Source organism: Hydra vulgaris, chromosome 09 (genome assembly GCF_038396675.1).
Source record: "Hydra vulgaris chromosome 09, alternate assembly HydraT2T_AEP".
In the NCBI taxonomy this organism is placed as follows: domain Eukaryota; kingdom Metazoa; phylum Cnidaria; class Hydrozoa; order Anthoathecata; family Hydridae; genus Hydra; species Hydra vulgaris.
In genome coordinates this window covers 44136512-44153593 of record NC_088928.1, presented here as the reverse complement: position 1 = coordinate 44153593, position 17082 = coordinate 44136512, and the positions used below count along the sequence as shown (strand labels likewise).

The 17082-nt window shown below is 26.5% G+C and overlaps 1 protein-coding gene across 1 annotated transcript; it reads right to left on the bottom strand.

Annotated features, from left to right (window-relative positions):
• Positions 1-1013: 1013 nt before the first annotated feature.
• LOC136084950 (uncharacterized) lies at positions 1014-15708 on the bottom strand. Its single transcript, XM_065806352.1, has 12 exons — positions 15570-15708; positions 11543-11610; positions 10972-11046; positions 10838-10889; positions 7897-7984; positions 6942-7071; positions 4453-4500; positions 4085-4156; positions 3563-3598; positions 2819-2854; positions 1268-1336; positions 1014-1193 (listed from the first exon to the last, which is right to left on the bottom strand). Exons 1-12 carry the CDS (start codon positions 15706-15708, stop codon positions 1029-1031), a joined length of 978 nt encoding a protein of 325 aa, XP_065662424.1. The 3' UTR covers positions 1014-1028.
• Between the last annotated feature and the right edge of the window lie 1374 nt (positions 15709-17082).

Genomic DNA, 17082 nt, shown 5'->3' with positions numbered 1-17082 from the left:
GGTCTTCTCCATAAGCTTTCTTCTTACCGTGTATCAGGTAACGTCTTTAGATAATTGAATTCTTCCTTTCCAATTGTAGTATAAAAGTTGTCCTCGATAGACAGCACTCTTCCTCATATCCTGTAACTTCAGGGGTTCCTCAAGGTTCAATACCCTTGGCCCTATACTCTTTTTAATTTACATTAACTATCTTCCAGATATTCTCACATCTAAGGTGACATTGTTCGTTGATGATACTACCATTTATTCTTGTCATGATAAGAAGCCAACACTCTCTAATTGCTTGGAGGGGCCATTTGAGCTTGAAAAGGATCTCACTTCTGCTACAGCATGGGGCAGAAGTGAGATCCTTTTCACTTTCTAACTCTGAATTCTATTTTTTATCTCTATAAATCTCAAATCCAGCCTTGTATGGAATACTGCTGCCATATCTGGGGCAGATCTTCTAATGATGCCCTTTCACTTTAAGACATGGTGCAAAAAATTATTGTAAACATAGTTGGACATGCTCTTGCAACCAACCTCCAACCATTATCACATCGTCGTAATGTTGCTTTTCTTTCTCTTTTCTACAAATACTAAAACGGGCACTCCTTTAAAGAGCTAGCATCTTTTGTGCCATCTACTCAAATTTATTCTTGTGTTACTCGTCATTTAACTCATCCTTTTTTTGTGACTGTTCCTAAATGCTCCAAAAACTCTTATTCCTCTAGTTTTTTTCCTTGCTTTCCTGATTCATATAATTGCAATCCTTTAAGTTGTCTGTCAATCGTTATCTTGCTCTATAAACTTTATCTTTTCTCTTCCAGTAACTCTCACCTCTAATAGTGGTTGCTTGCAGCCTTGTTGGAAGCGTAGATGTTTAAAAAAAAAAAAAAAGGTTTTTAACATTTTAAATTTATTTTTTTCTGTGATAACATACGCACCCCTGTATCTCCATTAACCAGACAGTAACCTGATACTGTTAAAAGTCATATTAGTTAAATCGATTTCATTGTTGCATAAGTTAAGATCAAGCTAAATTTCCTTTAAAAAAAACTTTTCAGATATAAAAAAACTTTATGCAATTCGCACTTACTATCCATTTCAATATCTTCATCAAATGATTTAATATCATTAAAGTTTTTTCCACTTTTTAATAAACCACCAGGACACCATGTCAATCTCCTCATATTATCCTTCTTTGTGACATTCTACATAAAAGTAAACTTAGAACAAACAACAATTATAATTTTTTACAATTTCTTTATAAATACTATGTTCTTACTTGAAAACTTCTTCTTCCAGTACAAACAATTTCTTTTAGAAGAAGGGATATGCGTTCTCTTTGTTTTTCCTTAAAAATTATTTTAAAAAAAGAATCTTTTAAAAGTGGCCATTTTTTGCAAACAAAAAAAAGTTTTTTTTAGAGATATGCAGTAGCAGACTAAAATTGTCATCTTTTTAAACAAAAATTATCTAAAACAAGTAATAGTTGTACTAATGGTTGTACATTGCTGGCATTGTGAGCTATCTTTTCTATTTTAAGTTAATTATATTCTATAAACTATTAAATTGTATCACTCTAAATTGGTTATTTTTGAATTATAATGAAATATATATATAACTTACTAAAACATGTTATATTAAACACCAAGCTAAATAAAATGGTAAATTAAAATAAAACTGTTCAAATAAAGGTTAACTAAAAACTGTATGTTTAGGTACACCAACCAAGGCACACCAACCAAGCAAAATAATTAAGTATAAGATATAAGAAAAATAAATTGACCATGAAGTGATGGTGCAAGAGAATAAAGTTTGAAACAGGTGATGCATAAGGACAAAATAAAAACTTAAATAACTTATTAATAAACAAAGATAAAAACTATTAGGATATTTTTCTAAAGGAATTTTTGAATAAAAATCAGTTTTCATGAAAAAATTCCATAACCTGCAACATCATCTATAACAGATCTCAATTTTACTTTGACACCATTCATAAGCATTTAAAAAAAAAGTTAAAATGAATTTCTTTAGCTTTAACTTGATGCGATTAATCAAAACTTTCTCTGTTGAAGCAATCTGTTCCAATCTCCCTTGTGAATCTTTTGAGCCAAATGCCCTCAAAAGTTTTCAATCAGCCATGCTTGAGGTAAATTTCGTGATTGGATTCCTTATCAACATAATTGACATGTTTGACCAATTTAGAGAATCTTTAGAGTAGAGCTCAATTAAAAAAGGAAATACGCTGAAACCAAAATAAACAGAAATTTTGGGTATACTAGTTCAATACCGAATCCAACACTGACATTTTGGCAAATATTTTATCAAAAACAAAACTGAAATTTCGGTATTAGTTTTGGCAAAATTAGTTTTTGAAATTGAATGCTACATCCTTGGTAGTAAGAAACAAAGGCTCAGACATACCTCATTAAGATACGGCAATCCACATTAATAACCAGAAGTGATTATGTTTTATAGAGCTGATAATAAGTTTCAGCTTCTTACTATAGCACATTTTTATATATTATTGTTTTTGTTTTTTTTTAATTTTGAGATATTTTTCAAAAGATTTTTGTTTTGCTGCATTTTTATAAATTTGTTTTGTTGTATTTAACTCGTTTTTAATAAATTTGTTTTGTTGCATTTAACCTCGTTTTTAATAAATTTGTTTTAAATAATAAAATAAACATGTCATAGATTTTAAATGCATTTGGATCAAACCATGATTGTTTAATTAGCTAGAAAAATTAAATCAAAATTTGTCTGATAATTTATACATCACCTGTTAGAATTTATGCATTCAAAATATTACAGAAACTAAAAATAAACTTACAATCTTTTGTTGGTAAGAAATTTGTTCAGCAAGAATCTAAAAAAATGATTTAAAAGCAGACAATTATTCAATAATGAAATGACACCCCCCAAAAAAAAGATTGACTTCCAAAAGATAAGATAGGAAATTGTTGTTTATCATTTTTTTTGTATGATTTCTTCTTATAAAATAATTTTTAAAACTTATGCATCACACTTATCTATCATTAAAATATATGTATGTATGTATGTATGTATGTATGTATGTATGTATGTATGTATGTATGTATGTATGTATGTATATATGTATTTATGTGTATGTATGTATGTAAATAAGTACAAATATATAAAAAAACAAGCTATATTTATCAAGTTTTTACTTAAGAAGTTTTTTAAAAATGATCAAAATTAATGTATGCTCCTCATTTTTTAACATTAAAGTGTCAATCAAATTTTGCTTTAAAGCAACTAAAATGGAATCAAAAGATAATTATTCCCCAAGACCGTGGCAGCCACTACAGTCAAAAAGGCAGCTTTTTTTTTCAAATTGTGGTTACAACCCTCTTCCAATTCTATAACGCCAAAACATAAACCTTGAGCAACAAGGATGTGGTGGGGATCAAACTTGGAATTTCTCACATACAAAACGAGCCATAATAATAAACTAGCCTTTAAATATTATAATTTGAACTAATTTAATTAATTTTAAAGATTATGATTTGAATTCCCACTATTTGTAAGATTTAAACCAAATAATTGTACTTACTTTATCTTTCTCTGAATGTGATATTCCTGTTTCCAACTAAAAAATATATATATATTTTTTTAACATTAAATTTTTTTTAAATATATCTTATGCACTATATAAATTTTTCATATATTAAAAATGTAACTTTTATTTAAATTTTGTTCTACCACCACAATAATTGAGTTATGATTTTCGTTCTACCACCACAATACTTAAGTTATGATTTTTATAAATTATATTGGGCTTTCAAAATTTAAAAAAAAATTTCAAACTTTAAAAAGCTAAAACTCAAGTTGTACTTTTTTTTCTCAATGAACTTTTTCTACTTTTTTTTTATTTTATTTAGAAACTTATATTGATACAAAAAAACTAATTGTTAATGATAATTGTAACCAAACAATGAGATTTCAATACAAGATAACAATAATTGCGATCCCACAAAAGTTATTAGAAATGAAAAACAATTGCTACTTTTTTGAATAATAATTATTTAAAGAAAGTGGAAATACCTGTCAAATATAAATTAAAAAAAAAATTTACTTTAATAATTTTTTTCTTTAACAGGTTTATTTCATTCATCTGTTTCCGCATCATTGACTTATCATCTAAAACCTGTTAAAAAAAACTTTGATATTTGATGTCACTTATCTAAACTAGAAATAAAAAAGTTTAACAGTCATTCATATTGTTATAAAAATTAAAGTTTTATTTATATTTTGAAAAATAATAAATTTCCATTTATAAACTTCACCCCTATGTTTATTATATAGTTGTTTCTAAAATACAACTTTCTTATTTTATTACTATTTGTTTTGTTATTTCTTATTTTATCTGATGTTTGTTTCTATGATGCAAAAATGAATATGGCATATAGAAAAATTTCAAACAATCATTAAAATTAAGATTACCTCATTAACAGTTGGTCGATTTTTAACTTCTTTGGCTTGAGATGCAAACTATAAAAAAAAAGCATAAATTATTTAGTTTTGTTTTTTCCTTAACCTATTTCAATACAGTGTTACCACATGGGAACAACAAAAAAGATTATTGAATAGTAACTGTATTTTTTTAACTTATTCATCAATATGGTTCATGAAATAGTACAATTTATTATTTTACATACAGATTTGACAGCTACGCAGTTATTTGCATGTGGTTGCAATGAAAACAAAACAAACAAACAAAACAAAAAATGAAAAAATGTAGTTTTTAGATTTATGCGAACCCATAATAAGGTAATTAAATTTTATGTTGTTATAAACAACATAAAATATAATTACCTTATTTACTGATGACGCAAAACTAACAACAGTTATAAAGAAACTATCAAACTATCAAAGACTATCAAACTCTTCAAAACGACTTGCCTCAAGAATGTCAAGATCCAGAGGCCAAACCTCGCAAAAAGCAAAAGTCTCCGATGGCAGTGTCATCAAATTTAAGGCCAACTACATATATATTTTTCTGAACGTTTATTACAAGAAAAAAAAAACTGACATTTATCATAGCGGAGCTCTGTTAGTTGCCATGATTGTAAATGTTCAAACATTTGTTATATATTACTTATATTATTATTATTTCAAAATGAGCTGGAAACAATTTCCAACGTTTAAAAGGTTAATGGCTCAAGACAAAATAGTGGTAGCTGATATGCTATTTAATCTATAGTGCTATGATACAACTGTCACCAAATAATGTGAATAAACTGACTGACAAAGAAAATCTGAACAAAAACAAACTTGGATGAAGACAATAAATACGATGTAATTGCATAACTGAAACTTCGTTGTGTACAAAATGTTAGTGATGAAAAGTTTTAAAGATAAAAACCATGAAGAACAACAAGAACATTAACAAAAAGGAAGAGATCAAAAGAAAACTCTAAACATAAAAAAAATCAGCCATGCTGGCAAAACTTCAGCCCGAAATACTCAAAATCGTATAAATCCCTAGGAGACCAACATAAGGAAAATTTGAAAGAGATAACGGAAAATAAAACATCTATAGAAATTTACAAGTTGATATTTGACAAAAATCTGATTAAAATGATTTTGAAAGAAACTAAAACTTGCATAAAAAACCATGGTTGCGGATTGACTATTAAATGCCTGAAAATTTTGATTAAAATATTTTTTTTATACCATGTATAATTGTTTGCTACAAGAAAAACTTTACTGGTCAAAAACCTTGATCAACCAATTATTTGTCAATAGATGGTAAGGATTAATTACTTTGAAGTTAAAAGATATATATTTATATATTTCAATAATAACAATAAAATTTCAAAAAGTTGTTCGAATAGGATTTTTAGATTTGGCCTTTGATTGAACATTTGAATAGTAATTTCATGAAATTTAGAATGTTTTCTAAAATCAAACAAGTGATACTATATTTACCGACATCACTTTATGAAGCAATTTATTCATGGAAAGCCTGTTAGATTTGAACACATATTGGATATTGTTAAAAAATGGAGGTGTAGGAAGTAAAAATTTTAGAAAGGGTAATTCATATTCGTTGAACAAATTTGGAAGAAAAGTTGTAGTTTGAGAATGACAAACACATTTAAAAACCCACAACCCATGTTGTATGTATATATAGACAATTTTTCACAAGCTACAATTTACTAAAAAAACCTTTCAGAGAAAGGAATATGACGTACTGGAACAGCCTAATATAGCAGAATAAGGTTTGAAAAAAATATTAAATTAATTTAAAATTATTTACCTGATAAAGAAATGAAAAAGACTGCAATTGGTTTTTCCTATTATGGTTTCAATGTAAAAAATCAAACTTTGAACAATTGGTCAATTAATGACATTAATTTAAATTAATTTTTTAACAAACAATCAGATGCTTTGTTGACTCTGTCTTTTATTTACCTTCCATAAAGACCAGTGTTCACAATCAGGAGTATTTATTTCAACCCCCTTTCTTCTGAAACACTAAAAGCTAAAAACGGCTGATCTCAGACACTTTTAGGTCGGTAGTTAGATCAGCATCACTAAATGCTGACCCTAATTCCAGGGGCTGTAATCAGATACACCTAATCGAAAATAAGGGAGCACCTAAAGAAAAAACTGTACCAAGAACAAGCTGAGCAAGTTACAAACCAATAAGCCAAATTAACTTAGATTGACTTTACTGTTTTCATGCAAAAATGGTGTAGTAGTAGAGTAAACCTACTAAGTTCAAACCCAACCCTCTATAAGTATTCTGCTAAACTTGGTTCTGCATACAACAATAAATAACAAAAAAGTAGTGCAGAGTAGTCTACTCAACTGTATTAGCCCGATTAGTTTTAAAGAAAAAGTAAAAAAGCTCTAGAAAAAGGTTATTTTTTTTTTAATTAATTTATTATAAAGTAAATACTATAAAAAAATTAAAAAAAACTAACTAATAGTGTTTGCTGTGTTTCTTCAAGAACGACTGGTGAAACAGTGCAAATAATGCATGTCCGAGCATTACCACCCAAAGACTTTTGAAGCAGTCTAGTGAGTTTTGAGTCACGATAAGGAATGTGACAACTGTAAAGCAAAAACACTTTGACTATTATTTTAGCTTTTTACAAAAAATAAAAACAAAAAATATAATACTGAAAAAAATAGCTTATAGTACAGGGTAACCAAATATTGATATTCTGGCATCACAAAAAAACCAAATTATTTAACTTCTCAGTAAGTTATTTCTTTTTAATAAATATAAAAACACATTAAATGTTATTATGTTACATTAAAAAATCTAATTTTTATTATATAAGAAACATTTCAATTTTAATTTTATTTTCTACTTAGCAAAATTAAAGTTTAATGTATCAAAATAATATTAAGCGTTCATGGTTAAACTGAAATGATAAACATAACTTATCAAGAGGAAGCGAAACTGTTATTTTAATTTTTAAAATTAATATATATTTAAAAATAAATGTTATACAATTTATACATTATATAATCTTAACTTTATATAACTTACAAAATTTTATATAATTTACTAATAAAATTTATTATATATAATAAACTTTACAAAACTTTGATGACTTAAAAAAAAGATTTAAAATTTTTATTTTTGTAAACAATCAATAAAAGTCAACTGTTGCTTTGTTTAAAAGCGATTTGCTAATATAAAAACATTTGATCAGAAAAGTCTACAAAGTTAATTCTTTTAGTGCACATTTGAAATTTTTATTCAGACATACATGGACACATACTTAAACTTGAATGTTCTCAAAACATTTGACAAGCCATGGTCAAGTTGTCACAACAAGAAAATGCTTTCGCATCCATTCCTGATCAAAACTGTAACATTTGTTTAAAAAAAAATTAAACATAAAATAAATAAAAAATTGGAAATACCTTTTGTCACCTTCACTAAGTTTTCTGATAACTACACCAAGTGACATCAAACTTGTATTTATGAAGGATGATTCTTTTAAACGAATACCTAAATTATAGCAAATAAAAATGTTAATATTAGATTTTTATTATACATAAAAGCTATACCTAACTATATTTAAAAGATGAAGAGTCAAAAAAATTAGTTAGAATCTATGTATCTGATTTTCTTGGGCAAAAAATAATAGATATTTTTGCAAAAAAATAAATATTAAGCAAACCTTATCATCATTACCTAAGCAATTGAACAATAAAATTAAAAAAAAAGAATGTGTGACAGATGCAGAAGAAAAGACAAGGTCAATTTAAAGCAACTACACTTCTTGTTTTAGCCTCTACATGTAGGTTATGCTTTTCTTTTTAATTAATTATTTGCATGACTTATTTAAAAAAAAAACAATTGAATATAAAGGGTATGCTACAATTAAATTAAGAACTACTCAAAGAGTTTCAGATAAATATATATATTTTTATACATTTTAAAAAAATATTAAAAAAGAGCATCAGTTGAAATGCAAATGTTTTTGATTAGATTATACTAACTGAAAAATATAAAAATATTAGACTCTAAATTATGGGATAATAATTTTTATTTTATGTTTTAAATTATATTTTTTATATATTAATTACATTAATATATTATTCATTTTTATTGTGGAATTTTTATTTGTTGTAATAATTCTTAAAATGGCATTCTATTACAATAAGAAAATATAAAACATTTCTTATAAGTAGTAAAAACTTTTGCAGCTCTTTTCCAAACTTTCTATCAAATAAGCAAATGTTGTTTATAAAAAAAATGGATAGCTAGTGTGAAAACACAAAAACAACGCTCATCTAAAGTATTTTTACAAAGAGCAATAAATGATGCATTTATGTATATATTCTTGTAACATTAACATTACAAACATACGATTGTAACAAGTATAAAACCAAATTTTGCATATACAAACAATTTTTTAAATGAATAAATAGATAGCTTGTGCAAAAACCAAAAGCTCTGGTAAGAAGCTGTTTTGAGGAGCAGTTCGCATGGCTTGCCATGTTCATTTTAGGAGAGCTTTTCTCAACTCTCATTCTCATTTAATCCTGCCACGGCCTATATACATATACATATATATATATATATATATATATATATATATATATATATATATATATATATATATATATGTATGTATATATATATATATATATATATATATATATATATATATATATATATATATATATATATATATATATATATATATATATATATATATATATATATATATATATATATATATATATATATATATATATATATATATATATATATATATATATATATATATATATATATATATATATATATATATATATATATATATATATATGCACACACACACACACATATATACATTTATATTATAAATTATATATGTCAATATATATTTGTATTATGACTTTTAAACTTTTTGTAAATAATTAATTTCCTGTGTCATAAATTGATGAACTTTTACCAAAAAGTAATGAAAATTGGTCTTATTCTGATTAATTTTTCGAAAAAGATCACCCACAACATAAAATTTTTTTCAAAAAGAAAACACTACATTTAGAAAGCTGGTCACTGTACTTTGATGGTAAACATATTAGTCACCAAAAACATCAAGTGTTATTGTTGAAGAATAAACAAAGAGAAGTTAAGTTACAAGCACTAGATCTGCCAGAAGGAAAAAGCAGACAAATCAGATCACTCTCCATAAAATTGCACAAAGTAATTTGCATTACTCTGTGCAATTATTGATGATGACAAAGAAAATGTATTACTTGCAAACAATTTCTCATACCCGTTCAGTCAATGAAGAAAAATATAAGCACTTTTAAAAAAACCTAATTAGCTGCAACTCTAGATTGCACTCACATGATGCAGTGCTACTATGATATTGACTTAAGCAATGATTTAAACTGGGTTGCCTGGATATAAACAGCTAGCGCAGTTTCAATTATCACTTTAACATCTTCATCACACTCCCTAGATTCAAAAAAAATTGTGCTTTGTCAGTCACAATAATTGTAATGAAACTGCTGAGCAAATAAAACCATGTTATAAAGAATCAAAATTTGTTGTATACTGGGGCAGAAAATTGATCTCTGCAGTTTAACTTTAATTGATTGTCTAAATATCTGGCTTATATCTGCAGCATATGGCAATAGCAAACCTCTTGACATTGTCTGGGGACTGGACAAGTCACCACTGATGCTGTTCTTCTGCAGCTCAAGTGTAAATCTATCATTATAGGAGTGTGCTTTGATACCATATCAAGCAACACAGGATGACAAAATGGAGCTTTTTAAGTAATGGAGAACTGAGAGAATTTAATGCACATGTAGACACCATATGCATGAAATTCTCTTGGACTATCCAATAAGCACAAAGTCATCTTTTTCAATACTGTTGTCATATTTGAGCTGATTCTTCTAATGATACTCTTTCTTTAAAGACAAGGTCTAAAAACCCATTGTAAATGTAGTTGGACATCTTATTAACAAACTGAAGAAATATGGTGACACAGTTATTAGTAAGCTTGGTTTGAATATTAAATCCTCCCAATGACAACTCGAGTGTTTTTTGAAACAACTGGATGTGATAATAGTTTTACTAGCCCATTAATGAAGGACTTGCCTAAAATGTTGTAACATGAATAAGTGCTGTCTATCATCACTAAACCATAAATAGTTTAGTGATTTTATGACTGTACTGAACAGGGTATATTTATTATACTTATGTTTGGGATCAAGTAACCTAAATTTGAATATCCCAAAACATTTAAGAGCTCTTGACTATTCTTTGAAGTTGTATTAAAAATATAAAACTTCCATATTTTAAAAATTTAAATATAATATATAATATAATTACCTTGGGCTCCAGTTTGGCCAGCTCTTTCTGAACCAGCCAAGTCAACAACATTCTAGAAAAAGTTTTACAAAAACAAATAAAATTAACATATCAAATTCAAAACATTTTGAAAATAAAAATGTGTAAACAGTTACTAGCTCAGCAGCTATGATGGTACCATTAGCTTCCATACTGTTGTTTAGTTCTGAGATTTCTCTACTTTCTATAACCTATCAAATAATAAATAACTATACTTAAAAAACCACCATATTTGTAATTAAAAACAAATAATATAAAAATAAATTATATTCACACTTTTAGCCTTTTATGGAGGTTTTAAATCTCCTTAAAAGGAATAAGAACTTTTAAATATTCTCACTTTAAAATCAAAAACAAGGAATACAATAATAAGAAATACCAGTCTAAAAAATAATTAAGAAATACCAGTCTAAAAATAATAAGAAATACCAGTCTAAAAAATAATAAGAATTACCAGTCTAAAAATAATTAGAAATACCAGTCTAAAAATAATACCAGTCTAAAAGTTAATAAGAAATACCAGTCTAAAAATAATACCAGTCTAAAAATAATAAGAAATACCAGTCTAAAAAATAATACCAGTCTAAAAATTAATAAGAAATACCAGTCTAAAAATAATACCATTATAAAAATAATACCAGTCTAAAAATTAATAAGAAATACCAGTCTAAAAATAATAAGAAATACCAGTCTAAAAATTAAATGAGAACGACTACTCCTTTCATTCATGTTTGTAATGCCAATTTTTCGATTAACTAAATATAAGAAAATATAGAAATATAAGAACTTTCTATATCCATAATTCTGTGAAATTAATATATGCTCAATAACTTTTACTGTAGTTATTTTGCACATTTATTTAAAAACAAATCCATGAGGCACTTTTAAAATTTTTCTAATAATATTCAAAATTACTTAACACTGTCAAATTATTAATAAGTAATAAATATATTAGTAATAAATTATATATGATTGTTAAAAATAGATTTAAAAAATATATAAAATGCTATGTTAGTGTTGCATGATAAAGAAGCTTATTATCAGCACTTTTTAGAACAATTAAAACCCATAATCCTACTGTATCAAAATAATGTCACTGTTAATGCATCAGTCCCCAACTTTTATGAAATCAATTCCATCAAAACATTCTTAGGTAAGAAGCTTAAGAAGACACAATCTTATTACTGGTCTTATAAATTTCTTTTTATCACTTAACTTTCACAATTCTGACACATTATCTTTACTTTTGTAAAGATGACTCTTTTGTAATTCTACTGAGCGACCAATGTATGGCTGGACAATCATGTTATCTATTTTAATTTTGCATTTTGTTTTTTTTTATTTGATTTATAACATTTTGAAAAGGAAGAAAGCTGGAACTAAAGAAAGTTGGAACTAAAAAGTTTAATTGTATCATTTTTTCAAAATGATACAAAATTAGAAACTTTTTTAGTTCCAACTCAGTCCTTAAAATCAGGAACTAAACAAACTTTCAGCACATCAGTAATATTGGTTTTTAGTATTGATGCTACTGTACATGTTGCATCAAATCATAAAACCTTGACCATTATTTCAAATACACCAACAAGATGAGATCTTAATGGACCATTTAAGTGGCACTTGATTCTTTTGAAGATCTATTAACTTTATTCCTATCTAAGTAATAACAAATTTTAGTTCACAGATATTGTAAACTAATAGAAATTATCTGTTGATAATTACTTTTCATAATTTTTTACAAACCGAATTTGTTTCACTGTCCGTCAAAACAACAAATGGTATTCCTGTTCTGTTTACCAAGCAATAAAAAGCATGGAGGAATAAATTTGTATCAAAGTTTCTGGCACTTTTGAGATGTACTGCATGAGATAATAAAAAAAATTAACAAGCAAAAGTATCTTTAATTTCGGGTCTCTTCTTCATACCCTGCATAGTAAGAAAGGGTACAGCAAAACCAACACAAACTCTAAAAAATCCACATACTGGTTCTTTTAAGCAAATTCTTGATAGAAGTGCAATTGTTGGTTGGCATTTTTTTATTTTACATTTGTCGCAATTTGATTCACAGATTTCTTCTTATCTTTGTCTTTGACCTAATATTGTTCTGATAACTTTGTCAACAGTTAATTAGTTCCCAGTAATCAGTAAGTTCCCGTTACATGATTTCCTTTGACGATTTTTAACTGTCAGTTTTGTAATTATATGACCTCTTGTCAAAATTATTCAATACTTAAAATTAAAGTCCAAGTAATACATGTTTTGCAATCGATTACAAGAACACAGTAAACCATCTTCATTGATTTTTGGATTTAAAAAAATAGTTTTGCATAATATTGATACCATGTTTTCTTTTTTAATGTTGTTATATTTATTTTTTAATCTTTCCTGTTTAGCCTTAATTTAATGTTTAGCTTTAGCAATAATGTACATTTTGACAGTTACTTATAAAGTGATGTATCCATCAGTTTATCCTTACAAGTATTTTCTAACATAAGAATTTATTTACATAAAGCAATTGAGCAGTAACTTCATTGCATAACACAAAATTCATCAACACATTCTATTTTACTTCAACGTGAGCCTCTTGCGTGACTTCAATGTAATTGTGTGGTCATTTTTCTTCTAAAGAATGCAAAAAAACTTGATCCATCATACTGTCATATTTAAACTCCTTCACTGATATTTAAACTCCTTCGCTGATATTTAAACTCCTTCACTGATATTTAACTCCTTCACTGATATTTAAATTCTTTCACTGATATTTAAACTCCCTCACTGATATTCCTCTAGTTAGTAAACCAGCTATATAAACTTTTGTTGACACCTCCATTCTTTTGATCAGTTTTGATTAAATTAATCTATATGGCCTGGCAACAAACAGCCTAAACTTTTGACTTTGATTACTAATCCACCAGAAAACAATAAGACTATTACACCCTATAGTTACATATTTTTTCAAGCGAGCTTCAAAACTTTAAGATTCTTCTCACAAGTCGTAAACCAAGAACAGCTCAAAATAATTCAAGCCTTTGCATACTAATAGACTGCAATAACTCAATAACTCAACTAATAGATCGCAACTCACTCAAATACTTATGATGGGCAACTATTATACTTTTGTTTATTTTATACTTTATTAATCTTTTCGTTCTATGAATTAAAAGACACATCCATAAAAATGTGTATCAATCTATTTGCAACAGTTCAAGATATTTGCAGGCTTCTAGGAATGTTTATTATTTGAAGATATTTTAGTTCTTAAAACCATTGATCAACATCAAAAACATTCTTTTTAGGAATTTTATCCTAATTGAGTTTATCAACCCATAATTTTTGCATAATAATTTTGATGCAAATGATATAGGGTGATAAAGATACCAACAAGTCAAATGTTAAATTTTTTTTTTTAATTGTCCAGTATATAAGATACACAAGAGGCAAATTAAGCGATCACGAATTGCAATGGCAAAAGCTTGAAAGAATGTTACTTGAAACAATCTATAAAAATTATAAAAATTATAAAACTATAAAAATTGCTAATTTTTATATTCCTGGGTAAAAGTTTTTATGAAAAAGGTTTCATCAAAGTTTAAAAATGATGTTGATACAAAATAACCTGGTCAGACGAGTACGATATATAAAAAACATAATATGTATACAGGGCTCGAAATAGGCGTCGGACATTGGACATTGTCTGGCACTTGTCCGGTAAAAAACGACATCTATCAGTCATTTTGTCTGACATATATTTTATATGCATTGATTTTCTAATCATTTTAGTTGTTCCAAAATTATTAATAAATTCAGTATTGTGTATAAACTTTATTGTTTTAACAATTTATTTTTTATCCAAACAAAATTGAAGTTGAACGTACGGCTACATAAACAAAATATGTCATTTTTTTGAGTTCATTCATTTTTTAAAAGACGCTAAAGCATTACAGTTTTTTTGAATTAAGTAGCCTGGTTTTTATCATTCATATTAAAACGTTGCAATTAGTTATTAATTTAAATTTATAGTTTTAGTTTTTTCTTTTTTTTTTTATCCTATGGTTTTATAAATTTCAAAACAATATTTTAGCTTTTAAAACCTCTTTTAAAATTATTTTCTAAAAATTTTAATCTTAAAGTTTTTTTTAATGCTTATAGAAACCAGTACTTTTTACTACGCTATTTGAGTTGTTATGTAACATTTGATTTTGCACTAAAAAATTTCGCTATTAAAGTGTTTATAAAATTAAAAAGTTTGAAAAGATTTAAATACATATTTATATAAATGTAATTACATATAATATACTTTGATAATTTAAATAAAATGTGTTTATTGTAAACATTATAATTAATTTGTTACTTTATTTAATAAAGTAATAAGTAAATTTAATAATTTATTTATTTAATATATTTACATAGTAATTGGTGTATTTAATAATTTTTATTTTTATTAAACATTTTTAATACATAATAAAATATAAATTTAAAAATAAAATAAATTATTTATTTAATATTTATTTTATAAAATATGTATTTAATAATTGACAAAGCATTTCGCATAATATAGTAATTTTTAAAAAACGTAATATAATTATATTTTCCTTTTCAAATTTATATATATATATATATATACATTTATTTATACTTTCAAACACTTTAAAGATATCAATTAAAATTAACAACAATCGTTGTATTGCAAAAGTATTAATAAAAATTTCCTTACTTATTCCCTTTTGTACCAAATCCATTGTGCTTTCATATGAAATGACAGTGTGAGTTGTGAGATTTTCAACAACAACATCATTTTCAGAATTTGTTAAAATTTTAATGTTTTCTTTCTTACTTGCCAACAGATCTGTCATCTCCTAAAATAAATATATACAGACTACATTTTAAGTATTAGTACATAAAACAAATATCATTAATCGATTAAAAAAAGAAAATAGAAGACAAAAGAATTATTTTAAATATTTAAAATCAATCACAAGTGCTAACTAACATATATAAACTTTCTTGATTCAATACAATATACAGTCTTTTCTGTTTAAAATTTAATGCCAGCGCACAAAAAAACGCTGCAGGATGGTCATTTTTAAGTTAGCCTGCGCGATTTAAAAATTTCATTTTGTCTGCTATTTAAAATATAATAAAAATAACAAAAAGAATGCTTCAAATAAATACTAGATAAAATAATTTTAAAAAAAATCTGGTAAAAAAAAGCCATATTTTATAAAAGTTAAACAAATTAACAAATTGCAATTTAAAACAAAACTCTTATATTTTTTGACAAGCGCTTTTTTATGTCAATATTTTGCGGGCATGTGAGCAAGCACAAAAAAACTTGAGCGTGAAAGCACTGGCTAAACGGAGAAGACTGAATACACAATACATAATTGCTTAAAAATTAATGATAACGTAGTAACAAGAAAGGGCAACAGTAATACAGCTGAATATAGCCAATACAAACTAATAGAGCTAAATTCTTTTAATACAAGTCATAAAAATTTCTGAGGCAGCCTTAATATTTTGAATAAAGTTTAAAATTAAAACCTTGTACTGAATGTGCTGAACATGAATGAAAAAAATTGAGTTTTATCTGAATTAAAGTTCACCAGCCACTGTGAGCCCCATGCTGTAGCAGAAGTGAGATCCTTTACAAGCTCAAATGCCCCTTCCAAGCGATCAGAGGGTGTTGGTTTCTTATCACGACAAGAATAAATGGTAGTATCATCAGCAAACAATGCCACCTTAGATGTGAGAATATCTGGAAGATTGTTAATGTAAATTAAAAAGAGTATAGGGCCAAGGATAGAACCTTGAGGAACCCCTGAAGTAACAGAATAAAAAGAAGAGTGTTGTCCATCGAGGACAACTTTTATGCTACGATTGGAAAGGAAGGATTCAATGATCTTAAAGATGTTGCTGGATACACCATAAGAAGAAAGCTTATGGAGAAGACCAGCATGCCAAACTTTATCAAAAGCTTTTGAAATGTCAAGAGCGATGGCCTTAACCTCTCCACCTTTATCTAATGCAAAGTTTTTAGCAAACAATTCGACTTTGTCTTTAGGTGAGGTGATAAAGTCTGAACCATACAAGAGAGGTGGAATTATAGATTTGCCCTTATTATTGATATTATTAAAGATTCTCCAGAAGTCACTAGAGCCTAATTTTTGAGATGAGATGCGAGATTTCATGACCTGAGAACAGCGGGTTTTGGCGTTAGACAAATCCTT